This window comes from Solea solea, chromosome 12 (assembly GCF_958295425.1).
Source record: "Solea solea chromosome 12, fSolSol10.1, whole genome shotgun sequence".
Taxonomy (NCBI): domain Eukaryota; kingdom Metazoa; phylum Chordata; class Actinopteri; order Pleuronectiformes; family Soleidae; genus Solea; species Solea solea.
The window spans coordinates 20,084,510-20,112,380 of NC_081145.1; the positions used below are offsets into that span (position 1 = coordinate 20,084,510).

The 27,871-nt window shown below is 41.1% G+C and overlaps 1 protein-coding gene and 1 long non-coding RNA gene across 2 annotated transcripts; one reads left to right on the top strand and one right to left on the bottom strand.

Moving 5' to 3' along the window:
- Window positions 1-83: 83 nt before the first annotated feature.
- Window positions 84-5,120, bottom strand: zgc:172145 (Ferritin light chain, oocyte isoform-like). Its single transcript, XM_058645818.1, has 3 exons — window positions 4,775-5,120; window positions 3,699-3,845; window positions 84-1,136 (listed from the first exon to the last, which is right to left on the bottom strand). Exons 1-3 carry the CDS (start codon window positions 4,952-4,954, stop codon window positions 846-848), a joined length of 618 nt encoding a protein of 205 aa, XP_058501801.1. The 5' UTR covers window positions 4,955-5,120; the 3' UTR covers window positions 84-845.
- On the top strand, window positions 812-27,714 carry LOC131470178 (uncharacterized). Its single transcript, XR_009241869.1, has 5 exons — window positions 812-936; window positions 6,174-6,485; window positions 10,487-10,696; window positions 26,735-26,889; window positions 27,648-27,714. It is a non-coding gene; the product is annotated as an uncharacterized LOC131470178 (long non-coding RNA).
- Window positions 27,715-27,871: the final 157 nt, after the last annotated feature.

Below are 27,871 nucleotides of genomic sequence, written 5' to 3' on the forward strand. Positions count from 1 at the left end.
CAGAGCAGCTGCACCGTGTTAATACTTTGTATTGTTTGTGTTTACAACTTGCTTGCTTCAAGTACATAGAAAAAACACATTCAGTTTTGTTTTAATTCAGTCAAACAAAATGTCGGCCCAGGCCCAGTTTTAAACCGCTGCCATTCAAAAATACAAATCCAAGAATAATAAAAAAGCAAAGGCTTCTAAAACAAACAAACTTCATTCTGCTTGGGTAGAAAATATCTTATGTTGTTGTTGTAGTACAAAAACCTTTTACAAAAAACTTGGAGTAATTCACTTATAATGGCAGACAATCATACATCAAGAACAAGATGAAAAGGACACAACAAAATCAGTAACACTGATTCATGGAGCATATGAGTGTATGAACTTCTTTGCAGTTGTTGATAAAGGTGCTTGGATCTCTTTTGGTGGCACTGGACTTGTTTCCTCCAGCGTCTAGTTTTTGGTTTGTCTGCTTTGTTTTTTTAAATATAATAATAAAATTATATAAATATAATGACAAAGAGCAAATTAGGCAGCCTGCTAGAGAATTTAGTTTTCTCCCTGATACTTTGTGCTATAGCTCGATTAAACATTCATCTCTGTCTTGATCTATCGGGTTTGCACTGTCTGAGTGCTTTCTCTAGTTTGTTTACAGGAGAAAAAAGCTCATTTTTGAATAGGTAATGTAAATCGTGGAATGTAGAGCTGATGGCTTTTACTAACAGTTTTCTCTTGGTTTCTTTGCGCTAACTTGGTGGGACGCTATCTAGAACTTTGCTCTCTAACTAGCAAAGTTCTCAAAATGTCTAATTTCTGTATATTTCAGATTGGCGAAATGAGAAGCATAAACCACCGGTTCATTCGGTGAATTCTTCCTGCAGCTCATTCAGGATATACTCCCCAAACCCACCCTTCTCGTCCATGGTGCAGCCCACTTGACGTGCACTGGTAAGCAGGTCGCCCAGCAATTTGATGCGATCGACCCTTGGTGTAAGGAAGTGGCTCTTCACAACACTGGCGGTGTGGGGATCTTCATGCTTGCGGGCCAGCTGGCTCAAGTCAACCAACACAACAGCCTCCTCTTTCAGCTGGAGCTCCAGCAGCTCCAGAGCTGGTAACAGAGCGCAGATCGCCTCACAATTTGGCCGCTGAAAAAAAACAAAGAAACATAAACGGTGTACAGCATTTCATATTTGCACTTGTTTGTACCAAACATGGAGCCTCATCTGTCAGTGGTGTATGGACAAACAAGTACTGTTACAAGTCAAGAAAAATGGACGGTGTCTTCTGATTTCCTCCATGTAGTCAACCTAGAAGTAAAACTATAGTGAATAGCCACCAGGGGGCGACTTCACTGGTTGCAAGATGAAGTCAATTGAATGGAAGTCTATGGGAAAATTAGCCTCTTTCATACGTGATTTATAACACCAGGAAACATTTGGACTTAGTTGCAGGTCTTCTTCAAAAGAACATTTTATAAATTGTGTTAACATTAAAATAAAGGTAAAATAAAAGTTGTACAGCACATACAAGTAGAAACCAGTGTGACTGACAGCTGGTATCATGCAACAGGAGCCCAGTTGCAGGTGACACCTCTGAAGATCCGGATGTCCAAATAGCGCCGGCTCAAATATAATTTTGGAGGCTTAAAACGTCTTTGTCAAAAGATGAGTGCTGGCATTGTTTGAGTTCTTAATAAAAACAGAAATTAGTACAAAGCAGACAGAGAGATATCAGAAGAAACAATGTATTAAACTGACCAAGGCAAAAGGAGAGCAAGCAACCCAGTCACCAGAATCACATGCTGCCATTTCTAGGGGCCCTGTTACATAGGTGAGGTGTAGGCACAGTGTGCACTACCTGGTTAGGGCTAGGAAAAGACATTCATGTACATAATTACAAATGCAACATTTCCCATGGTTTGCAGAAAAATAAAATATAATTGTTCTTTGGCACAGTCCTAAACCTTGTGCCATTGTTATCTTATTGGAATAGTTGATGTGGTGACATCATTTCCTTAAATTGTATTTAATTTAAGTGAAAACAGGACACTTGAAACTAAGCTGTACAGGTCTCTGAGGTGTTGTAGAGCACTTCAGAGGCGGATAACAAGGTGTCCCAAAATGTTGCTGACTGGACCTGGGTCTCAGTCCTGAAACGATTTTACACGACTAATAAACCTGGGGTGGTGGTTAGAGGCCATGCTGCGAAAGGCCAGTGCCACCACCAGTGCTTTTGGCCATCTGGAAATACTATCAACACCACCGTCTCTCTGCCGCAGCATTAATCTGGCCAATTTTCCGGAACTAGGAGGGGAATTGTACACCTTGACCTGCTTATAGCCAGAGCCAAGGGCAGGTCTCCAGGGGTTTAACCTCCCTCCCTCCGTCTTCCATGGCTCCTCACCCGGCCCTATGCTGGACCAAATGAAGAGCTTCAAAATGAGATCGCTGCCATTTGGGAAAAAAAAGAAACACATGGAAAGAGAGACACCTGCTCTGACAAAATGACAGATAGCACAGGAGGAAAGATAAATCCTCATGATGGGACATTTAGAGAGGAACATGAGGTGGACAGTGAAGTAAAACGAGAAGGCAGTTATAGACTGAAGCTTCTCTGTCTCTCAGATAATGTTCAAATCATAAATTAAGTCTCAAAATGGATCCACAAATCAGCTCTTCACACCAGATCATCTTAACGCCCCTCAGGAGACCAACCCCCCGCCCTGCTGTAGTGTCTCTGAGCAACAGATGCTCTTGACCCTGACCTCTGACTAACCTCTCTGTGTTTGTAAGGAAAGACACAAGGACATTTACTCAAATACTGCACTTAAATACAATTTTGACACACTTGTACCTCTACTACATATTGACACGTGGAATCTCTGGTTACTTACTTACTTACTCAGATTGGACAAAACCATACAGTCCATACAAAATGGTATAAAAAAAAACCCTACTAGATTAATTTATTAACTTAAAATAATATGACATCCAGGAAAAAATGTCTTCTACCACTGATTATGAAGACATGAGCGGGCAAAATGCTGGCGCCATAAAACGCGGTTACAATGTGTCACTAGTTCATTCAGAATCAGCTGTTTATCACTAATAGCGGATCGTTTTTAAGTGATTTTCGTATTCCCGTAGGAGCCCCTGCATTAAAAGCATTTGAGGCTCAGCTTCAATTGTTCTCTATGTGACAACACAGAATAGTCAGTGAGCTCGACACTGATTGGACAAAGGCAGCAAAAATTTCACTTTCAGGGAAGCTCAGCTTCTCTGTGGGTTAATGGAGCAGTGGGCGGGCACGGACACTGAAATGAGCTTCCCCTGTTTCAAAGATCGTCACTGCTACCTACCTACCTACCAGCAGCTCTTGTGTCCCTGCAAACTACAAACTCAGATCATAATACCTTAAACTCTCCTTGACAGAGCCAACTTTTCTTTCCATTTTCATTTCTAGAATTATAATATTCATCCACACTGCTTGACACCTTTGGTCTTGCATTGCAAAGTTTTACAAACAAACTGAATGACAAAGGATAACACAGTTTTTCTGATATGACTTATTATACGATTATCTGACTTTTTATCACACCTTATGCTAATAACACCGCATATTTCCTGTAAAATATGTTGAGCAATTGCAAGCTTTTTCAATATTTGACCATATTACCGTTGAATAACTTCCTTCCTGACTGTTTTTACCTGGATGTCCTTGCCACAGTACTGCCCTCCCCTCTCAGCCAGGTAGTTAAGCATGTCCTCGATGTTGGCCTGCTGTTTCACAGCCTCCTTGTGGAAGAAAGCCGCGACGCGAGGCAGAGCGATGTCTTCCCTCTCAAATGCACTGGCCTGAAGGAGATAAGACAGGGAGATGACATGCTGACATACATAGGCCTCATACTGTCCTTAAAACACCTTTGTCATTTTAAAGACTCCTTCAGCTTTTACTTCTTTGGTGATATTTATTGTACCAAAGTATAGTATGCCCATAAAAAGAGCAAACCTGTTACAATGGTTTTCATTTTAAGATTAATTTGGATTGTACCATTATTACATAATTATATGTTGCAATTGTGTATTTTCTCTCTGATCAGTATAGAGAAAAACTTTCAAGTGTGACTTCCATTCTTTGGAAACCAGGGAGTCAACCAATGACAGATACATGACTGTTTGGCTGGTTTCCTGGAAAAATGGAGTTTGTTTTTATATAACCTGGAAATAATGAAATGTTTTATTTTGTCCACAAACCAAAATTATTCAGTTTTAATGATTTCTTAGTTATATGGTGCAAAGAAATCAGAAAATATTCACATTTAAGAAGCTGAAAAATCAGAAAACTTGTTTTAATTATTGAAAAAAAAACACTCAAACCAATTAATCCATTACCAAAATTGTTGACGATTAATTTTTTTATGATGTAATTTTTTCAGCCCTACTTTTTAACATATATATATATATTTAAATTACAATGTCGTATTATTATCTGAATAAACATAACACGTGATAAAAAAAAAAACACTTAAGAGAATAAAATGCGAAAAACTAATAACTAAAGATTAATCATGTTTTTAAAAAACAAAATTTTACAAACTTACATAAATAATTAATACATTGATTATTTAACTAATCAGCCAGTGTCGATTATTATTTAAAACGACGACGTCACTGAAAAGGTGTGAAACTAAACTAATATCTACGTTATGTTAGTGATGTCCTCCCTGATATTGTTGGCCTACAGTAGTTCATCTGTTATTTCTATCAACAACAGTGTGTCCTACCAGAGCCTGCAGTCTGTAAGCACCGTTCCACAGCAGGCTGCACACGCCGCACACAGCCTCCTCCACGGCGGGTGACAGGTTCTGTCTGGCGCGGCTGCTGCTGCCCGCGGAGCTCCGGTGTGATCCGCACACAGGCAGGCTGCTCTTCAGCCTCTTTCTCGCGGGCTCTGCCTCTGCCATGTCCCCGGACGCACTGACCGCTGCTGTCTTCAGCTGACTGTGATAGGGAGGGAAGAGGCTTATTAAGAAATAGAGGAAAGCGTGTTTCTCTAGCGGACCTGCTGAAAGTCAACAAGAGGATATATATTTAGCAAGAGAGCGCATCACATGCGCTTCCCGTTCAGCTGCTCAAGTTCATCCGGGGCGCCGGAGCTCAGAGCTGCGTCCGCGAGAACAGGAAGGTTACAACACAGTAATGCTCGTCATCATCAAACTGTAATAAGTAATCAGTCTCCTGTTTGAATTTAGATTCCTGATTATAGACTAAAGTTGTATTATTCAGAGTGGGGTGCTTGTTTTTCTATCTTTTAAATGTTAAGTCCCATTGAGATTACTACATTCACATGAAAAGTAGGTTGACTTTATAACTCCAAATAAGCATATTGGATAAATCGCTTAACATGAAAAACCTTAACTTCCGAAAACAGCAATGAATCGTCACCAAATGTCTCACGAACACCTCTAGTCATGGCCACTTTCACCTCTCCAAAAATAAATGTATTGTATATTAATTGAGTGAAATTACTCAATTACTCACAATCAATTTCTGCCACTTTATCCCCCACATGAGGTTTGCAGGAAAACCCACATGCACACAGGGAGACCATGTAAGCTCCATGCAGAAAGGCCCTTGTTCTGACCTGGTCAAGAACCTGGGTCTTCTTGCTGCCAAGGCAAGAGTGCTAGAAATTGTAATTGTTATGTAAATGTGCTACATATTTCTAGGTTGTGTTGCTGGTGTATACACACAAAGGCTCCCTCAGTCTATTGCTTCCCAAAGCTCATTTTCAGATTAAACTGGAGTTTTAAAGGTCCATTATGCAACTTTTAGTAGGAGACGGTGCCTTACATTACAGTTGACTATCATGGAGTTGATTCAAAAATCACCAGGTTCCCAAAGGATGTCAACCTGTTGCCTTGAAGCATGATGTGGTTTTCCACATCTTTTTTGTCCTACTGAATACAATGTCCAGAAAGTTCATTAGTAAACTCAACTGAACAGGGCAGAAAATCTAAAGTTATGATATATTTTCCTATAATCATCAAAAATGATATTGATTAGGTCACCTGATCTATTTTTCTCTCTGTCATGGATCAGCTGGCCATCATTACTTGTCTCTCCTCTGGTTCAGAGTTGACCCCCCCCCCTGGTTCTTCCTCCTCTCCTGTTTCATCTCAGATCCTCCAGCAGGATGACTGACGAGAGAGGCTGGCTGCTCCCTGGGAGTCAACTCGTCCAGGAGGGAAGAAAGAGCAACTGTAACCCTTGACACAACCCTCACCTCTCCCTATGACACCTCAGTAATCACCTGGGCTGGACTTCACTGCATTGTCTGATTACAGACACGCTGCAGGAGGTCACTCACCTTCCACCAGGTGATGCTGAGTCTCAGCAGAGGACTGGACACTCACTGCAACACATCCATCTGTGCCTCTTATCTGCCGCTGTCACTCATCCATCAACCAAGATATGTTCCTGCAGCCCATGAAGGTAAAAAGAGGATGTTTGTAACTCACCTCTACAGTAACACACACCACAGAAATACAGACATTTACAGGAAAATCATTGGGTTGATTTAAAAATAGTACATTTACAGCTGGCTAATGCTTGTTGCCATGGTAAATGAAGAGGAATAATGTAGTCTTTAAAGAGCCTTTTGGCGTTTTTCCACTGCACAGTCCCTGCACACGGTTTGGTATGGTTTTCCATTACTATAGTACCTCAGCGTGGGTGGAGTCATCAAAACATGGCTACATGAAACAGCCATGACTTTATTTTACACCCGACATACAAACTAGTGACTTGTAGCAGTTGTTTTGGGTGTAACTGAATCATTAGCATCACATGATCACTGAACTGAAATACGGTGGAAGGGGTTGTGATGCGGCTCGTCGCTCACGATCGCCACTTTGGCCAGTGCTGTCGCTACATACACCAGACTCTTCTGTTAAATGTTGCGATTTTTTAGACATTTCCTTGCTAAATATTGGAGATTAATGAATGATAAAGTTTTCAGGATTTTTAAGTCTTTATTTAACTGATCTACAGTACGGCATTGTTCAGTTTGATTCTTGTGTCGGACACTCAATCAGTGGACGGCACTCTGACGATGTCACATACTGTATAGTATCGGCTCAGCTCACTTGCAACCTCGCCAGACCAAGGACTAAAAAATTACCAGGTACCAGGTTCTATCGCTAATGGAAAAGCAAAAAAATGCACCAAGTCGTGCCGTGCCGGGGCTGTGTAGTGGAAGAGCGCTATTTTTTTGACACTTGGACACTCTGGAGGAGATATCAAAGCTGAGGGCATCTGCTTCTGAGCAGCGACTGTAGGGAAAAGCCCCCAAAGTCCAGATACTGAAATTGATGGAGGTAGAATGATGAATCAAATGAGACTGCATATACTTTGTGGTTATGGGGATGTGGAGGGTGCACATGACAACAGAATGAGAGCTCTATGGCAGGGAGAGACAATATGTTAATAAAAGAAAAGGTTACATGATAAGTGGCGAAATTAGCAAGTTAGACGAATTGCAGTGCTTTTGGTGTATATGATGATCAGCTGGTTGCAACAATGACAGCTAGGTACTGACAGAGGGAATGTTTGAGAGGAGATGGAAGCAGGAAGTATGAGGTTTAAGTAGGCAACTGATTATTATTCTTCCTAGATTAATTTACAATAAGATCTAGAAGGAGAGGATCTGCACACCATAGAACTGCCATTAAATATTTTCTTTGCCTTTTTATCTCAAAGGTGTTTCCTCAGAACTTTCAGAGTCTAAGAGAAATACTATAGCAAAGGCAGTTAGTGTGTGTAAGCTGCTGCCAAAGCTACTCGGTTTCCTGAAGTTTTCCTCAATACTCAAGTGCTTTGTATCTCATAATTCCCTCTTTGGGCCATAACCTGTATTCCCAAAAGGATTCACTGTCCTAGGTTTGGAATTATTCTGCTTATTGACAGACAGACAGAAACAAACACACAGACAAATGCAATCATTTCCAACAATCACATTAGCATAAAACGAAAAGAATAACCAGTTGTTAAATAATGTCAAAACAATTTGGAATACATTTTTTTTTTAAAGTTTAAAATATCTCCCCCCCCCCACCACACACACACACACACACATGCACACAGATTATTAACCCCAAAATGTGCAGACTGACAGCAGAAGTGTCAGCCTTCACACCTGCTGCCTGCTGTAAACCACCAACACTACAACAACTACATTGTCCTGCACTGGTGGCAGATTACTTTACACACACACACACACACACACGTGCACATGCACAACACACACACGTGCACATGCACACACTGCGGTGGATTAGCTTTTAGAAGCAGATTTACTGCTGTGCAGACAGTTGTGTGATTTGTTGTGCTTGTGCACTGAAGACAGGGTTCAAACTCTGAACAAAATAAACACCATGTAGTCTGACTATGTGATGGAAGGGTGATGTTCATAACTGGAGCAATTGTCTTGTGATGTCATTGTGAAATACTGTAGTTTTGAGTTTGAATATAGCTCAGTATTTCAGTAATATCCCTCATCTTCCTCTTTGTTCCTCTGTCATTATCACCACCAAGGAAATAATGATAGAAAATAGCATCAGATTGTTTTGAGCTGGCTTAACTGATTGTTCCTTATTAATGGTGAAATCCGGTTTTATGAATATGCTCGATTACACACATGTATGAAGTCCAGCAGTTTCTTCAAGAAATGCAAGAAAATCATCCAGCAAGATTTTCAAATTCCTGCAAATTTGCTTTGTTTGTAAGATTATGTTTCCTTCCACATTTGACTGCATGGTGTCTAAACGCACCAGAGATTTGGGTCAGGAAGACAAATTATAAGCAGTTCTGCCATCAGAATCCAAAACCAGTTTCTGCAGTGGAATGATGATTAAACTAAAATACCTTTTTATTTATTTTTTTTTTTAACCCAATTATTCAGTCTGACATTGTGTTAAACCTGAAGAAACAGAGCTCTGGTTTTTCAACAGAAACATGCTGTGAACACAGTATTGATATGGTATAGCCTTTAATACATTTAATTCACTGTGAAATGCTCCACTGTGTTCACCAGCAGGTCTCTTAAACAGTGAGATGTAGCTGCTGATCACGTAGGAAACAGGGGGTTTCTATACTCGGCTGATAAATCCCAGAGGACAAATATCACTGAAAAAAATTGATTCCCCTTTTTTTTAATGATTCCACGTGAGCAAATACTGATTTCTATAGCAGGTTCCGAATTTAGTACAAAACATGAAACATATTAGAACACATAAAAGAGTGTAAGATCAGAAGTATTGCTCAGTAAAGTAATGATGTAACTGCTAAGCAGTTTTTTTGTGGTTCTCTCTGTAGTTGACGTATCTGAACGCATTGTGCTCTCAGAAGTACAGCAGCTTCTCTTCACAGATGAGGAAGAGGGAAAAACTAGACCTGACGTCTGTCCAGAGGATCCCAGCGGACTCTCAGCTCTGTGTGCCGCCTCTCATTTTGAATTCCTGTCTCTCATCACATGACCTAGCTTATAAATATGTCTCTGCTCTGGGCTCATGTCAGGCCTCATGTCTTCATGCTTCAGACAGAACAGCTGTCCCATTAAACAGAACAAAAACAGATCCATCTGACTCCTGCGGGGAAACAAAGACTCCTCAGCTACATACTGCTCTGATATCAGCAGTCATTCCCAAACAATGCTGACCCCATCCTTAACGATGCTGGAGTCTCTATGGTGGATCTTGTACTTCAGGATCTGCTGTTTTATTTACAAAAAAAAATGTATATATGTGACCGACCAAATGTGTAGACCTATAAATCACCATGACATTTAACTCAGTTGCATATATATTGTTACATACTGTGAAACAGAAGTGGTGTGTCACCTTTTTTCAGTTGGAAAGTTCATGGATTTTAGGAGCCATAATTGTAGTTTCCCTCCTTCAGTATCTTGTCTTGTTTTACCTACTGTTTAAATTGTATTTTATTCCTCTTATGTCTTTACCTGTCGTGATTATCCACACCTGCTCTCTGACTGTTTCTCATCTATTATCTCATATAGTCAGTGTTATACATGTAAGTGCATAACATGGACTTTTGTTTTTTCTTCAAACCTATTTGTATTTAGTTTGGCTTCTTTTCAAATGTAATCTTAATCTAATTTTAACTCATCAAATTAAGTTTAAATGTAATTTAAAATTTCAGATTATGGTATTATACATCATACATATCATACATTGTTTCCCCATTGCACCTTCAGCTTCCTACCTTCCAAGGTAGTAATGGTGGAAAAACCAGAGTTCAGGTCTTTGTATCTCAATGCCACAAACATAAACAGCACTGAAATACAAATATCTTGGAGGTGCATGATGAGAGTAAATTATTACATATATATAATATTTATTAGGTACTGGTCATTTTTTGTCAACCTTTCTTAAGTTACAACCTGTGCTGAATGAAATCTGTTGAATGTCTCTTTCCAGGAGGCCTGAGATATGATCGCTGAGCAGAACAGAGCTGGCAGTAGCCTGGTCTGCAGCGGGTCACAGCTGTCAAACAGATCAGCAGGACTTCTCTCTACGCCGAGCCAACAGCTGTCTATTAAGAATACTCTGGATCGTCATCAGCGGCAAACTCCTCAGCTCACAACTCGCCTCATTACCGCCCCTTAATGGAGGGAAGACAGAGACAAGGTAAATACAATTACTGCTCTCTGAGCGTGGGTCACCCAAGTCTGCAGAGGTGCCTCGTTCACTGTTGGTACCTGACACCAGAGCGTGCCTTGTTACAGGGACCTCAACCCTGTTACAGCACTTCTCCTGGTTCCATGAGTTTGAAGAACCTCGTCTTGTGGACGAGCAACCTCAGGCCGTTTGCAGGGTGATGCTCCCTGAAATGGGAGCAAAGTAAATGGGAGTAAATGCCCAGTGAGACCCCTTACGCCTCCCCTACCCTCCCCTCCGATGCCTTTTGTGCCAGACGCTGTGATTACCCAGAGACCCTCTGGAATGCCCCCGTCCTCATTATAGAGACAGATATAGCCCAGTGTGGTCCAGTGAGGGTAAATGGATGCCGAAGTGTTATGTGGCAGAAATTAAACAATGACGAATGATGATGCTTAGAGGCGAGGGTTTGTTCAAAACATGACTATTTCCAGCGATAGCTGAACAACATTCTTTAGGTTTGGATTCTGTGGAAAATGAAGCCACAGAGACATGGGGACCTCAAGATTCATGTTGCAAAGCATGGAACATCGAGGAACTTAATTGAACAGGGTTTGCAATCAACTTAAACTAGTGTACGACAGTTATGTGCCTGGAAGTCAAAACCTGTGTTAGAGTCAAGGATTAAAAACAGCAAATCAGTAAATTTTTCAGAAGATGGTCTACATAGGATATTTTTTAACTGCTCCGAAGCTCAAGTGTTAGTTCAGTCCAGAAGACTGGTTGCAATATTTCTTTCATTGTGTCTTCATCTCCCCTTACCTGTACAGGCACACTTATACTGGTTGCTGTTCAAAACTAGTCTCATCTATTGATTAGCAGAGTAACACGGCATCTCTGTTAACTCTGTCATCTGGCTGCTGTCTTTTGAAATTGTCTTCCTGCTTTAGTCTGTTTATGCTGCGGTGAAGCTGGTCCTTCACATCCCTATCACCATCCAGTCTTCCCGGTATCATCAGAGCCGTCATTCTTCATCATCCCAATTCACCTGAAGTGTCCTCGGGCAAGGCACTAAAGCCCAAATTGCTCCTGGCAGTGTGTGAATGGGAAGGAATGGCGTGCACTAATTAGTGGTGCATATGTATGAATGATAATGTGAATGCCATGGTGCATCATGGCAAACCTGGCAAAACAAAAAGTGAAAGTTTGAAAACCTTTTGTAGTCGAGCAAGAAGCCTATGTGAAGCTCAAGAATCTACAAACATTTTAGAATATTAGAGGAGTTGTGTTTACCAGCTGTTTCAAGTCTCCGATTTCTCCACATTGTAGGAATAGTGACATTGACCCAGATATCACGCTCACACTAACTGATGATCGTCACTGCTGCTTTTACACTCACACACCTCTCTGCGCAGGGAGATAATATATCAAGAAGCCTTTCATATCTGTTTCACTGATGCAGATTAAAACACCAGCAGAGAGTGTTTGTGTGTCTTAAAAACAAATCCATATGTATCTACAGACATTCTGCCATGTATGCTTACATGTTGGAGGACAAAAGGAAATGAGTGTCTTATGGCATATATAGTTCTAGCACGGCTCGGCTTGACTCGACTCTAATTGTATTTTTTTGCTTTTCCATTAAGGATAGTACCTGGTACCTGGTACTTTTTTTGGTACCTGCTCTGGTGAGGTTCCAAGTGAGCTGAGCCGTTACTAAAATGGGACGTCAACAGACCGCCGGCCACTGAAGTCTTCAGTACGCTGGAAAGAACTGCTTTTCTCATCACTCGTGTTGTGTTCGAACTGTATAATGGAAAAGCACCGTTTGATTCTGAAAAAGGCAGGAGGCTCCCAAAAGTTACATGGTGGACATGTTTGCACGGACAGAATATGGAGTGTTAAGGTGATTGGGTAAAACAGAGAGGTTACATTTTGAGGCTGATTGTTTCACAGTCCCATTGCCCAGTACCCTCTAAATGCAGAGCAAAAAGTCTCTCCTCAGCCATGTTGACTGATGGTCTTTAGGTGTCTCACAGGAACCTATTGGTTTGTGCTGGGGGAGCTATGGTCATGGTGTGTGGACAGAGGGAGCAATGTAGACCTGTGTGGGCAGGCATGTTGTAATCATAGCAGTATTGTAACTTCATATCAGAGAAATTCATGTCGACTGGATTGTGGCAGATGTCACATGAGAACTGTTGCCTGATTGTATTACCTGTAGATGTGGGTTTTTTTTTAGAGTCGACTGCAGCAGCAAGTATGAAAGAGCACAAATCAAATTTTAGAGCAGAAGCGGGGGAAAAATATGAATGTACTTTCACTAATCTAGAGTGTTTAGTTCATTTTCAAGCACCAAAACAATTACTGCTTTTTATATTTAGTCTGGATGGACAGAAACCTGTTGATATTTTCAATTGCCCTCTATGCAATATTGCAATAGGAATGAAAAGGATATAGTAAAGTATAATAGTGTGATATGCCTCACAGTCTGTGTCTGTTTAGTTTGTGTGGTATGTTTGTGTGTGTAGAAGTGTCTAACATGGGTAGCAGTAAACACACTCCACTGGTTGTGTGTTACACAGCAGTTAATGTTGTGATGAGCAGAGAGCAGATCACAGTAATCCCTGACGAGCTAATGAGGCTCAGATTACACACAGTGTTTGTGAGCTTGGTCACATCAGAGTGTGTGTGTGTGTGTGTGTCATGAGGTGGTCAGCCTCTTTGTGTGGTCTGTCACCCTTTAACCTGCAGGTCTGAGGAGCCTTCACAGTCTGAGTCAACACACTGAGAACCTCACTTCTGCTGCTGTTGTTGCTCAAGCTTTAACACAAACGAGCGTGTTCACCTCCCTGCTCCCCATCATGATGGAAACTAAAGTGTGTGTGTGAGGGCTGTTGCAGCTTGTGTGTGTTTTGAGTGAGATTTTTTAAAGAGGCAAATCTTTCCCTTTTACACAGTGTGATAATCAGTATCAAAACTTTGCAGAGATCGAGTCAGATGTCGGTTTCCTAGGTTCCAGATTAGCATGATTACCTGACTGAGCTGATATGATTCAGCACTGACTTCAGCTGCTTCAAATATCATCACAAATATCTTTATTCCTATGTATTATGTTGGGGGTTTTTTTTCACAAAAAGTTGGACTTTTTCTGTTCTTCACCGGCCACTCCTGACCAGACTAGACACTCAGTGACCCCAAGGTCATTTGAGTTTGAATCCCCTGCTTTAATGTATTACTATTATGGTCTACACAATACATTTGATTGATCGACTGACTGATTTGTTTTAAGCTTATAATTTTCCATAATCTCTGGCAATTTATGGAGAAAGTTAATAATTAAAAACTGCCTCTCACCAGTGCTCCATCTTCCCCCTCAGCTCCAAATGAAAACCAATATGTATAGATGGGTGATATCAAATGAACAGATTTCGTAATTTGGACTTCACTTAGTTTCAGGGGTGCAGGTCTGGTCCCTGCAGAGTCACTGCCCCTCCTATTGCTCGGCCCAGCAGGACTCCAGCAGACCTCAGCTAAGATCACAGCCACACTCTGTTTACCCTCATCACTGACTGTTTGATTCCTCACGTCCCCTTAGACTTCCAGCTGAGTGCACAGCCAGAGACGGCCAGGCAGCTCTGAGAGACCCAGTGACTGAAAACAACCCACACTCAGATCCAAGACACGCAGGTCGAGGACGGGCTGCCTCTGGATGTCAGATCCTAACGATGGCTCTGAGGTGTCCTGTCCCCTGCGTCCTGGTGGTCCACACACTTTGTTACATTCTTGTCCTGTACAAATGGTGACGTAGCCAACTAACGTCAACACCTCTGCAGGACCATTTGATGAGCAGTGTTGACAGTTGCACGAAACATTCCTGAATTTGTCAGAAAAAGCATTTTGTTCATTTGAATTCACCAGAATTGAAGGAGAGAAACTGCATGGAAACGGTCTTATCAGTCCCCAAATTATTTTTCTGTTCAGAAATGTTCACGTGGTTTGTTAACTTGTGTTTTAATGTTTCTGCTTGACATTAATCTCTACAAAATTCCGTCCGTCCATCCTGTTTCTTCTCTAATTTTCTCTATATAAAATATTAGAATTTTTGTTAGAATTTATCTCTACTTCAGTAGAGTCTTGTCTTATCTTGACTCTTAGGTCCTCTTGGAATCAGAAGTCATGAAACCTCTCTGGCCCCCACTGGGGGCAGATCAGTCAGTTCATTTACATGACATTAGAAACAGCAATTAGAATTTTAGTCGGACTAAAACCGGTCTTGTAGAATACATGTAAGCATGTTAATCCAACTGAAATTGAAGTACGCTGAATTTCTCACTGCATGTATAGCTTCAGTTGGAGCAGAGTGGGACTCTTGCCAGCCTGGTGCCGTTGTTCCCATCCCAGCTTAAACCCGCAAATAACAGAAGTAGCCAGTACACAGAGGAAGAAGACAATGGCAACAACAACACTGTAAAAATCAAGCCAGTACATTTTTATGACCCATTTTATGCTCTTGTCACCTTCAAAAGATGTATATTTTTATGTTAATGGATGGTAGGTAGTTTTGAAATGGCATCTTAACAACTACTCACATGGTAAATGTAACCTGTAGTTCGACTTGTGTATGAAAACGTCTTGTTTCCTCTGCTCAATGTCTGACTTGAGTAAAACTGACTCTGAATTGCAGCAATTAGATCATCACACCTCCAAACCTCCCAGGCTGCTTTCCTGTTTCACACTGTGACAAAGTGTCCAACATCACTTTGGTCGTTTCTTTCTCTCCATGGCAGCATGTTTTAAGTGTCCAAGTGGCCACCATGACACAAAACAAGGAAATTAATTCATTCTGTCATTAGTCGGGTCTTTAAAATATCTTTTTGATTGTTTGTTTTTTAACTTATTAGAGCAGACATGCAGTATTCCTCTCATCAGTCAGACTCAACAGAGCTGTTCCTAATCTTCTACATGCCCTAAGAATGTCCTCACTCATGAAAAGTGAAATTGGGTCTAATCAAAACTCCTGACATCCTCCAGCTTTCTGCTTTCCTCCCCGTTCTTCATCTTTTTTCCCCCTGAATCCGTGCGGAGCATGGCTGTGACAAAAGCAGGAGGAATGCTCGGGCTGTTGGCAGGAAAACGTCAATGACCAGCCTCGGCTGCAGAGCTGTAACTGTGGCACGCTTGCCATAAATGTTAAGCGGCGAGGGAGGCCCCAGGAACGAAGAGGAATCAGGTTTCAACATGTGCATCATGATGAATTCTACATGGCAACTGAAGGCTGTGTTGTGCTTGTGAAATGCCATTTTGAAGCCTCAAGTTTAGTATTGTGGCCACTGGCCAACACCGTTTTGGTTTTGGTTTATAGGAAGAGAGGTGTTGGGCCTGAGACTTCAGTGCTTGATGGTGATCATGTCTGAAATGCTGAAGGCAGCTATCGAAAGTTAGCAGAAAAGTGTCTGTCATGGCCGACTTAAACCCAAGAGATGCTAATGTTGACAACTCAATGGCAATGTGGTATCCTGCATATCTGATGTTGTTTGGATTACACTGACCAACAGAAAGGCCTTGTCTGTGACAGCTAGTACAATGTAAGCGTGATTAGCACAGTAAGATGTCATTACCGGTTAAGTGGACACTCTAAATTGAGTTTGAGAGTGGATGGCTGTTTGTCTCTGTGGCCCTGTGATGGACTGGCCTTTCGCCCTATGTTAGCTGGAATTGGCAGAGTGGAGGATACAGCGGCAGAAGATGAGTGAGTGAGTGAGATTTGATTACGCATGTTGCTGCTTGGAATTTTGAACTTCTGCAGTATGCAGCATAAGCAAAGTGAAGCAACTTAGCCCGAGAAGTGAATGAGCAGGAGTTTCAGTTGAAGCCTCCACAGCTCACATGTGAGTGCAGCATGACTGGGAGCTCGTCCACTGCATGTCCACCTCCACATCCAAACATGCACCTATTGGATTACACTATAGCTGTCAATCGCATGGTGTCCATGCCATGCCATGCTTTATCATCTATTTGAATGTAAATGGCGCCATCATTTAAAAACACAATGTTAGGATGTGTTGAAAAAGACCTGAAATTAGTGACTGAGAGCATTCCAAATGAAGGCCCATCTTGAAAACAAGATGTTAAGTCAAGTGAGGAGATTTTCGTTAAGACTTAAATACATATTTGCTCTGTGATGGACCTTTAAAAGAATACAGGTTTCAACCACTTCTGTAACGGCTTCATTCCACAGACCTGACGTCTCCTCCCGTGCTTTTTAATATACGGTCAATACTCCTTATTTAGGGAATTTGGGGTGATGCTAACTTGTTGGACTAACACACAAGAACACATCATCCCTGCAGAACTCTATTAACAGCAGCAGTTGGGTGCACGCTGACAACAGGGACAAGAATATCAACGGTACTGAATAACACGGACCTGTCAAAAACAAAATGCCTGCAGCAGCATGTTAAATGTGCATTTTCCCAGGGACAGTGACAAAACAGGTACAACGTAGGTTTAAGATGATATTATATACAGTAAAATATGACATAGTTGGACACAGTCACCACAGTGATAAGAGCCTGAAATAACAGCCAGTAAAACGCTTCATTATTCTTGCTGGTTTGAACCTGCCGTCCACAGAGGGAAGTCATCACTCTATAAAGAACAACAGCATTAATGGGATATTTTCCACTGGCAGACTCACCACACCCGACACTTGAAAACACTCTGTTCCTCTGGACCTTTTTTCTTTTTTTTTTCTTTTTCAGACTGCAATTAGCCTCTTGGCACACGTTTCACTCGGCGTTATGGAGTTTGTCCCTATCAGCACCTGCCTTCCTGCCAAAATCTGCCCTTGGCCCCACAGCAGCCAAACAAAGGTCTTTAAGTAGCAGAGGATTGGAGCAGGATGGACACATGAAAGTAGCTGGAGAGCGCTGGTGGCTTTCAGAGAGGTGAAACCCGAGCTTGTGTTTTTCCAAAACAAAATTATGGAGGAGTAAAAAAAAAAAAAAATAGGGAGAATGTAAGTGAGAGAGATTTGATGCAATGAGGCCGTGTGTGTGTGTGTGTGTCAGAGGAAGTCAAACCAGTTGGCTGTCAGCCCCATTTGGCTCCTGTCACACTCTCTCCATTTCTCATAGAGAGCCATAAGGAATGCCTCAGCATGACTTCCCAGAATGCCCCTCTGCAGTTCCCAATGCTGGCTATTCATCTCCTCTCACCCCTGCCTCACCCCCTCACCCTCTCACCACTCTCCTGGGCCCTCATTTAAACCCATTTAAACCCGCTGATATGACTCGGATCAAGTGTCCTGTGCAGGTCGGCATTCGGAGCAAGGCATTCTGACTGGTGAGGCCGAAGGTTTGATTCCCTCTGGGGGCTGCAAATATCTGCACTTAACGCCACTGCAAGGTGCTTCATACAGGAAGTGTCACTTGATATGTACAGTGCGTGCGTGCATGTCTTGTGTTGAACAGAGGACATTGCTGCGTGTTAATTAATCCCCGCTGTGCAGACAGCGCCGCGTAAACAGTAAACAAGAAAAAGAGACGTGTTTGTGTGCAGAGAAATAACATTCAAATAACTACACAATAACAGACTGACAGCTGGTGAGTTTTCAAACTGAATTGATTACAAGTTTCAAAACATCAACTTCACCAATAGTTTCAATGGTGTCCATATAAAATTATAAATAATAATAATAGAATTATATAATATAACACCAGGAACATAACCAAATAGACCTTTATATTAACACATGTTGTTGTTGTTGTTGGAATGGTTTATGTTATGTGTAGTTTAGATTTAATTTTATGACGTTTATGTTGTAAAATAATGGTAGTCTTCCTGCTCATCATCTTCTTCAGTAGTTAGCTGTGGGCGACTGGACTTGCTTGAGTTAAGTTGAAAGTTATCTTCATCTTCCTGCTATTATATTGATTTTAATTTAATTTTTTATGTTTTTTAACCTCTTCTGGACATGCTTAAAATATTGTTTCTTGTTCTAATGGGCACTTAAGCCCTCTCACAATTCCTGTACAAAGTTCATAAACTTCTTAAATTGTGGACTGCAAAAAAAAATCTGGAAACGATAAGGTTTAGTTAAGTGATTCATGTACACACACCAATCATAGGTTCTGATATTGCTAAATTTGGATGCATTTTGAAAGTGAGACGTGGCACTAAATGAAGGAGACAGGAAACGTCAGCTTCAGTATCTCAACATAAGACACTATACCAGACCAGCTGTAGTTACAAGTCTACAAGCCCAATGGATGACGGATGTGGCACATAAATATGAATCGTCATGTCCAAACACACTGTCAAAGCTGATGTGTCTAATTAAACGGACTATTTGCTCAGGAGCACATGTTTCTGTCACTGAATTGGGTCACATTTATTATTTATAGAAGAGACGTACTGGCCTTAGACGGGTTACTGTTCGCACAGATTGAATCACAAACATTGTAGGAGGTGATGGTTACCCCGCAGGGGCAAAGAATGCACGCTAATTAAATGTATGCCATTTCACCATGAGGTCATTTATATCAAATGAAGAGGAATCATTTGCTCCTCATTATAATGAAGAGTAATATCAGCACAAAGACTCAGGTTTGTGACCCGGTCCAAAGAAGGGCCTTTCATGATGTCAGTTATGGTGTCATCTTGAAAGGCCTCTAATTTTTGTGTCAATATCTTGTACAGAATGTGTCTTCTGGCCCATGATCATGATCTTTGTCTGAATAATCATCTTGTCAAGTTAATCATCTGTAGTCACCTCTCTCTGAAATAATATTCACACCCTGTTTGGTGGATTAATTAAGTTGAAATGTGTTATGACTGATATCTTGATGGAAACGCGGTCCGGTTTCAGTTTGATTCATACGTTCAACTGTTTATATCATTAAAATGTTTGAGTTTCAGCCTCATAAAGCTGCACCTGCTGCAGTCAGTGCCCGTTTGCTCTGCTCTCCTGCCAGCTGAATACCTCAGATGTTCTGTAATGCTGATTTCAGGCTCCTAATCAGACATCAGCCTCAGAAAAACCACAGTGAGAGCGTTTCTTTTCCCCTGGTCAGTGGATTTAGACAAACCACAGGATATAATCCCATTTTCCACTCTCAGACAGAGCTGTGAACAGAGCAAATTTCGCACTCTAAGTAGCGGAGGCGCCATCCTTCCCCTTTGCTCCCCGGCACTCAGCCAGGGCAGGGTGGGGGGTCTCCGAGCCCACTGCTATCTGAGAGTGTGTAAGAGAGAGCGAGAGGAAAAGACAGAGAGAGAGAGAGAGAGAGAGCATACACACAGTGTGGGGTCCAAATGTTGAAAGAGAAGAAGAAGCTGTGAGAATAGTTCACAGTCTCTGGAATATTTTCCTGTTTACCTTTAAAGAAAACCCAAATAAGTCACCTGTACGTGTGTCTGTGGTCAAGTATGGACACTGAAAAGAAATCCTGCCATGTCATATTTACTTTGCCTGCAGATGGTCGAACATACAGGAAATATGAAGGTCAAATGCCTGTGATGGATCAGTGGAAGTGTTTTGCTGGACTCACTATGTTGTGCGTCCTTTGTCTTGTGTTTGTGTTAAATTCTGTAGGCCCTTGGCAGGTTAAAGGAACAAGATAAAACCCTTAAGTTTATGCATAACAGATAAGTAAACATATATGTGAAGTGGCGAGACAAAACCCAGAAGTAGTTTCAACGTGTCTCAGGGCCAAAGTGTTAATCCCCTTAATCTGAGACAGTTTTCTCTGTTTGCAGACAATAAATCAAACATTGGATCTTAGTTCAATTTGATGCCTTTTAGGTTCAGGCACATCTGTTGAAGACTCGGGTATTATGGTTTGTCTTTGTAGTTTCATCCTCCTCCCTTTTGTCAGCTATGTAGCCATTTTGGCCTCGTCTCAAAGGCAAAAACCGAAATCTCAAAAATGTTGATTTACTCCTCGCAGTGGTTACGTTTCATTTGAGTCAACCTGCTCAGAACAATGAGCATGTACATGATCTCCAGACTGGGGGAAGAAAATCCCCCTTCTCTGTGTTAACAGGTGGAGTGTAAACTCCAGCAGCCTGAGCTGAGATCCTGATGTGTTTCGCAGAGCTCTGGTTCTGCTGGTCATTTTATATAAACACCACCACTTGGTATCAGGTTTAATATCAAACCTGCTGAAGCTCATGTTTACTGCCCCTCAGGGAGCAGCAGGCCTTGTGGGGCTGCAGGGTGTAGGGGAGTAACCTGAGTGGGTGTGGAAAATCAGACTGCCTGTTCAGGTGTGTTTAGTTTTCTCTGATATCCCTCGATTTCCTCTTCCTCAGTCCGGTGTTTTTTTTTTTCCTAAAAGATATCAGATCAGAAAAAGTTGTCAATCGTTGTCTGAATAGATTTTAATCCACCAACACACTTGTTTTTAGAATTTACTGAAAACAAAACGGTGTTGGATTCATTTGTTGACAGATAATGAGGAGAAATCTGCGTAGTAAAATTAAACTGCAACTTCACAACAGAATGAGATGAAAGACTTTGGTTGTCCTAAAAAGTAGGAATTGTTAAGTTATTCATTTATTTATTTTGTTGTTTTCCATACACACAAATACAGTGTGACCATGACTTGTTTTTAAAAAAGGTGACATTTCAGCATTTTGTCTCAAAGTTGATGGATTAAGACGATTGGTCAGATGTCTGAATTAAGACTGGTGGTTACAATACAGGTTTTATTTTTCACTTCATTTTCAGGATTTATTGGGACAAAATACGACAGCTAATCCCTCACTCAATATTTTTTTTAACTATGACATGTTTTCAAGATTAAAAAAGTAATAAATCTAATCACCAGTAGTTACGAAGTTATACCAGCTTCCGTCGTTAGAACTTTACAGCAGGTTTAAAGGCTGACAGGTGTTTTTTTAATGCGTCTTTGTGCTGCGTCGTCCATCACCTCACATGAAAATCTGCATCTCTAATTTTGAATTTGCTGTCTTTTCATTTGACAGTTAAAATAATAATCTTTTTTTTTTTTTCTTTTTTAAATGGCATTGTTTTCTATTATGTTGCATTTCTGGATTTCTCATTAGTTTTCTTAATTAAAAGGCACTAAAGTTTAGCCACAATTTAGTATAATGTTCTCCGCAGCACCCCGCGCTTTCCCTTGTGCTTCGCCAGTGTTTTCGGTTCCCATGGTGTCTGAGGAGAGATTGGTCTACCACATTGAGTCTGATGAAGAAAACAAGACTTCCAGGTCGTGGCGTCCCCTCTGGTAAAAATGGCAGGATCATTTATGCCCCGTGGGAGTTTCCCCTCTGGACACTTCCCTCAGGTCCTCAGGCTGGCTGCTGTCCCCACCAAGTCCTCCCGACCCCACAGTGTCCCAGCCTGCAGTGTGGGGTCGGGAGGGGCAGTTCAGAGCGGAAGCAGTGTTGGAGGTGGAGGTGGATGGAGTTTCCAGATGCTCCACCAGTGTTTGGACTGCTGACTCTGCAGCACCGGTGTGTTTGTGTACACTTAACACCACGATTTACGGTTTATTTTGTCGGTTTGACTTCAGGAAATCATTATTCACCTTTTTATTTGTATTTTACACAGGGTCAGCTGTTCATATCCCAGTACAGTTTGCTTGGAGATGTGTTAGCTACAGGTCCAGTCAACATATTATGAACACAGACTCAACGTGCTTCAAGATTAGAAGCAAAGAAACACAACAAATACATGATTAAACATATGAGATTAAAATACAGGGGAGATTTCATCAGGCTTTTTTCATGTGCATTTTCAGTATGTTCATACAGTATAAAAGCCTGAATGGAAACAGACAACTTGGAAAAAAAAATTGCATATTCTGCTTGACAGAGGTGGGGAAGGTAAAGTATCAATTAAAACTAAGTGTGAATGTGTGAAACAGTCAGTGAATTAAGGAAGACATTTAGAAATGACATGAGGGAAATATCACTCTAGCTTCTGCGTTTCACTGCACTGGAAAAATGGTGAAAACTGCAGGCAAGAGGAGGAGTGTATGGACACATGATGGAATAACATTGCTCGATTTAGTGCAAGAAGCAAATATTACTTTACAATAGTGCAATAGATAATAATAGTAGGTGAGCTTCATTTATGCCATCAGGTTTCGCCTTGTTATTCTCCTTCTGTGGTAAAATATTGCACCAGCGACTGCTTATCTTGGAAAACTACTGCCAATTTACAGTAGCCATTTCAAACTTTTTGAAAAATGTGTTAAAATTTATGAAGCAATTTAAAACATGCATTTATCACTTTTGCTGCCCTTTTTTTTATTTTTTAATATTTTATAATATATTATTTTAATTATTCTTATCCAGTATCATAATAGATTGTAACTGTACCCAGTGTGTCTCCTTAAAAAAAACTGATGCACTTGATAGATATTTTAGTTACATGAAAGACAAAGAGGTCAAACTTTAATTCACCACTCGTCCGGCTGATATTTCTGGTGACGTTGTTTTTGTTCTGCTTGTATCCAATAAAGTGGATGTAAATCTCTGTGATCATCCTACAGAAGAAGGGTAATGTGTTTGTGCAGCTCTTTGACTTTTGACCCCCTGACTGGGGGTCATTGTCTGCGTACGACAGGTGTCCGTCCATCTGCTTAACACATAACGGCTCTCTTCCACTCTGAGCTCAGGGAAGCGCATAAACGTGACAGACGGATACTATAGAAAGCCTGAGTGCACATGCATTTATTACTGTACAGAATAAACAACGATGAGAAAACCAACGCACACAAACCGTGCGGCCTGAATGAATAATTAAGATATGAGGTTTTGATTGTGTTCTCACTGTAAGAGTGAGCGTCTGTGTCTCAGGCTACGTCTCTGTACTGGGTGATTACGTACACTTCGATCTTAGATGCATGGAACCCGTATCTTTAGCATGTGGTCAGCTGGGAGTACAGCTTAGCATAGAGTTTTGAAACTTAAAAAAAAACTTAAATGAATCTCCTCTAATGTCCTTGTGTTAAATCCCTCCTCGTGCATAAGGGACATTTCACACCACAAGTCATTCATCTTCATCATGAACACATGACACATTCAGCGTGGTCAATCATACACTCATGATGTTTTGTCTCTGGCTGACTTTTGAGAGGGGGGCAGACCAACCTTAGGTTACAGGTCAATTCCTCAGGCACGGGGCTCCTCGACCAGCAGCTGTAATTTACCTGCTTATCACTGAGTCACAGGTTTCAGGTTTAGGATTCAGGACTAATTGAGGTGTTTCACATGAACAGTCTGGATTAACATGTGAAGAAGACGTACTGCTTTTGAGTGAATTTCTAAACGCAAACACCGGAATATCACGTGTAGAGGTCATGCAGCAAACCCCACTGTACCTCATTTGGTTCGCTTTCGGTTAATGTAACTTACAGTATATTCAAGTTTGAGCTTTTAGTTCCGTATGTAGGAAACTAAAAAAAGGAAAAGTGCTATGAAGAAACGGCCAATTAACCCAAGTGTAAATGCCTACAGGAAGCAGCTCTGTGGCCTCAGAACATCTCTCTTCACCCAGGACGCTATTTTAAGGAGGAATCTGGTCCCAGGACTTAGAGGGCCTCCATAGTTCACATTCCCAACCAGGGGCTCCCAAGTCTTTAGGTTTTATTTCGGGAACACACGGTTTTCCCCGATTGCTCCCTGCAGCATTCTGAATCCTGTTTTAAAGAAGCTCCCTCGTCTTATGTTATTTAGTTTCTTTTGGCAGCTTTTATCGCTGTCTTACTTGTCTGCGTTTTAAGTCAATAAGAAATATAATTTGTGCAAACAGCAGATTTGAGTGTTCCAGTTGTGGTCAAAGTGGCTGCGCACCACTCGTTTTCTGTCTTGAGTTGTCATGGTAGTGGATGCTTTGAGCTGCAGTCCTCTGCTGGTAGAGTAAGTGTCACATGTAGGAGTCCGTACAGCCACATTCAGTGTTATTACACCTGCCTGTCCATGTACAGCAGGGATCCAGGGCCAATTTTTTTACCATTTTCCTTAAAAACGCCTTCAGTCAGAAACAGCAACGCATGTTTGCTGCCTTCAGCGAACAATAATGTGGATGTTGTCTTTAATCACCAGCTCTGGTAACAAAGACAAATGTGTGGGAGATATGTACTCGTACTGTTGATATTTACAGACATTTACTCCCCAAACCTGACTGTCCATGACAACAGCAGTGTTTCCATTTGTATTCTTCGAACCAAACATTTAGTTTACGCTAACTGTGAATTCTAGCATATCAAATAATTTAAGATCAGATTTGTTAAATCTGCGGGGCCAGATACTGATGCTGGCGGGCCGGTTTTGGCCCCCGGACCACCAGTTGCTGTTGTTGTTGTTTTATTGTATTATTGTTGTGTTATTATTATTAAGAAAAGAAGAAGGAGAAGGAATATAATTATATCAGCATGAATATTATCATAATAGGAGCTGATGTTGCTGCTGTTAACACTATTATAAGAGTATCACGATTCCCTGGTGACATAAATATGTCGAACAGAGCTTACATATTGCTGTTATACATCTGCTCCTGGTCCTCGCCACCTGTTTGGAATAAAAATCAAGTCATTTGGAGGCAAACATTTTTAGTAACAAGGTCTTTTTGTCAAGTGACATCTTACATGGACTGATTGTAGATCTACAAATACTTAATGAGGAACGTTAAAACCTGGTTATTGTGTAAGCGTCTTTACCCCTTTTCAACACACTTCTCAGGAGTTAACTCTGCCTGCATGTTTTTATACGTGTCCTGTTGTTTTTGTGTTTATAAAACAGAACATTTGTGAGCGTATATGTTAGCAGAACATGGTTGCAATGGATGAAATGAGCAAACAGGCAAAAATCCACCAGTGCCACTCACTTCCCTTCTTTGTTATTTACGTTCCTTATTACATTTTGTAGTGTTTCTGACGAGTCATATGATGTAATTTTATAGCCAAATCAAAATATATAATAAGCTTATTCCTTTTTAGTAACAAGAACAATGTAAAAAAACAAAAAACATCTTGTCCATGAATTGCCCTGAACTTCAAACATCATCACCCAAAATGGTGGACCTGTCATCAGGCGGCCGGCCTTGGCCCTGAGTGCTTTCGGCTGTCAGAGGAGAAAACTTGACCCCCACCTCGACGAAAAGCTCATTTAAAGCCGTGGTTCTGCCATACGTATGGCTGCTCCATTTTTAAGAATCTCTCTTTTAACACCTGGCAGAGAAGAGTGCCACCCTGCAAACTCAGGGTCAGCCTTAAATGGCTCCCAGGGGCCCGCTTCCAACTGACAAGGTCCAAACTTCACTGAGGTGGGGCTGCTGGTCCGACCGGGCAGGACAGGGCAGGACAGGGCACCCAGGGGACGCCACCGTGTGAGCCCCTGGATTCAGACTGCTGAAGAGCTGAAACCCAAGCATCATTGAACATTTCATCGGTCACATGGAGAGTCACCACTGTTTATGGAAATGTGATATTTTAGTGTCAAACAGTGGACTAGAGATGTGCAAGGGAAACATGAAGTTCAACGCCAAACCAGACTAAGAGAAAAGATTCAACCGACTCATGTTTACAGTTGACAACATAAACCAGTGAGTGAAGCAGCTACACAACCTCCTCATTACTTTTAAGACAATTCTAATCCAAACTGATGAAAAGCAAAGATTTTTAAAACTGAACAAAAAAAATGGATTTCATACGTTTTCGTAGGTTACGAGGTTACCTACAACCTGATGCCTGAAACTACAGTTTAAGACAAACGTATGGTTTTTTTTCATACTGTATTTAAAGCAGTTTTAAGGACTTTTCAACAGAGGGAAATCCTGGAATCCTGTGAGGAAACGTAAGCAAAAGAAAAGGCAAAGAATTTGAATTCAAATTAAATAATTAAAGCACCTATATGGATAAAACTACTGGTATTTCTTAAGATGTGTATAATGGTGATATGATGCATTCCACTACAAAAATGTTCATAAACTACTGCTATTTAAAAACAGAAAGAACTAAAACACGATTAAAATGGATGTTTTGTCAGGTTGTAAAAATGAAGCTAAATCTGTCTCGACCGTCTGGTCCCCAGAGGAACGTGCTTCGGTGTTTGGACGGAGGAAGTTTTGGATCCTTCCTGACATGTCTGGACTGACTGACTGATTCCCCCGACAGACTCGGACACGCTGAATCCCTCGTCAGCGTCCGTGACCTCAGTGATTGGACGTGAACCCAATGGCTGAAGAGGTTGGGACCTTTCTGACCGTTTCCTCTGTTCGACTTTAGGGACTGGATACTTTAAAGCCAGCTGGGAATTCTAATACACAAGCAAAACATGCTTGTGAACTGATGACTCATTAACAAGGGGGGGGGGGGGGGGTCTGATCGCTGTCATGATGACATGTTAAGACAATGTCTGAATTCAGATGCAGATTTTTTTATATACAATAATAATCTATTATTTTACTCAATTTAATGGAGTCTAGTAGAAACAGAGAGATGATGGTGATGACATGCAACAATTTATTCTATAATATGACACACCTTGGCCATCAGGATTTGTGTATAATCTTTTTTGTATTACTACTGTATTACTATCTTATAGAAAAGATGAGTCTGTAACTACAAACTTGTAAATAAATCAAGTAAGAGATAGTTTCACCTAATGGCCATGAGGGGGCGACGCCAACAGTCATCATCAGTAAACATTTTCCTTCATGTTTCGATGACTAGTTTAAGGACTTCTTCACTTCAGCATGATGTCCATTTTGTAAATGATGGTTCATTTTAAAGCATAGGTGTCAAACTTGTGGCCCATGGGCTACATGCGCCGTCCCCCAATCAATTACAAGCGGCCTGCCACTTAATATCATGTTACAATGAAAAGATGGCTGCTAGAATATAGAAAGAGTCAATTAAATTACATATATTAGCTTTTTTGGTGTTTTGATTACAGTTGCCAACATTATTGTTTGCTTAATTTTGGCTTTGTTTCTTTTATTCAGATTAAGTTCGTATGCAGCTTCCTCTGGACATCATTTCATTAAAGATCGTCAGCTTCTTTAGTGTGAGTTAGTGGAAGCATGTGCTGTATTTGCATTCTGAACCAAACTATTCACATTTACCCGCTTGACATGTGCACAGTATGTTGAAATATATTCCCTGTGTTTCCCCCATCAGACAAAATGAGCAGTGTCAAACTCTACTGACCCGTGTTGGTGTTTGAAGG

Bases quoted from the DNA above. Each gene is read 5' to 3' on its own strand.
- zgc:172145 (XM_058645818.1), bottom strand. From the start codon at position 4,954: ATGGCAGAGGCAGAGCCCGCGAGAAAGAGGCTGAAGAGCAGCCTGCCT. The intron at 3,846-4,774 runs GTAGGACACACT...TATCTCCTTCAG, and splicing joins CTTACAGACTGCAGGCTCTG to GCCAGTGCATTTGAGAGGGA. The intron at 1,137-3,698 runs GTAAAAACAGTC...GTTTTTTTTCAG, and splicing joins ACTGTGGCAAGGACATCCAG to CGGCCAAATTGTGAGGCGAT.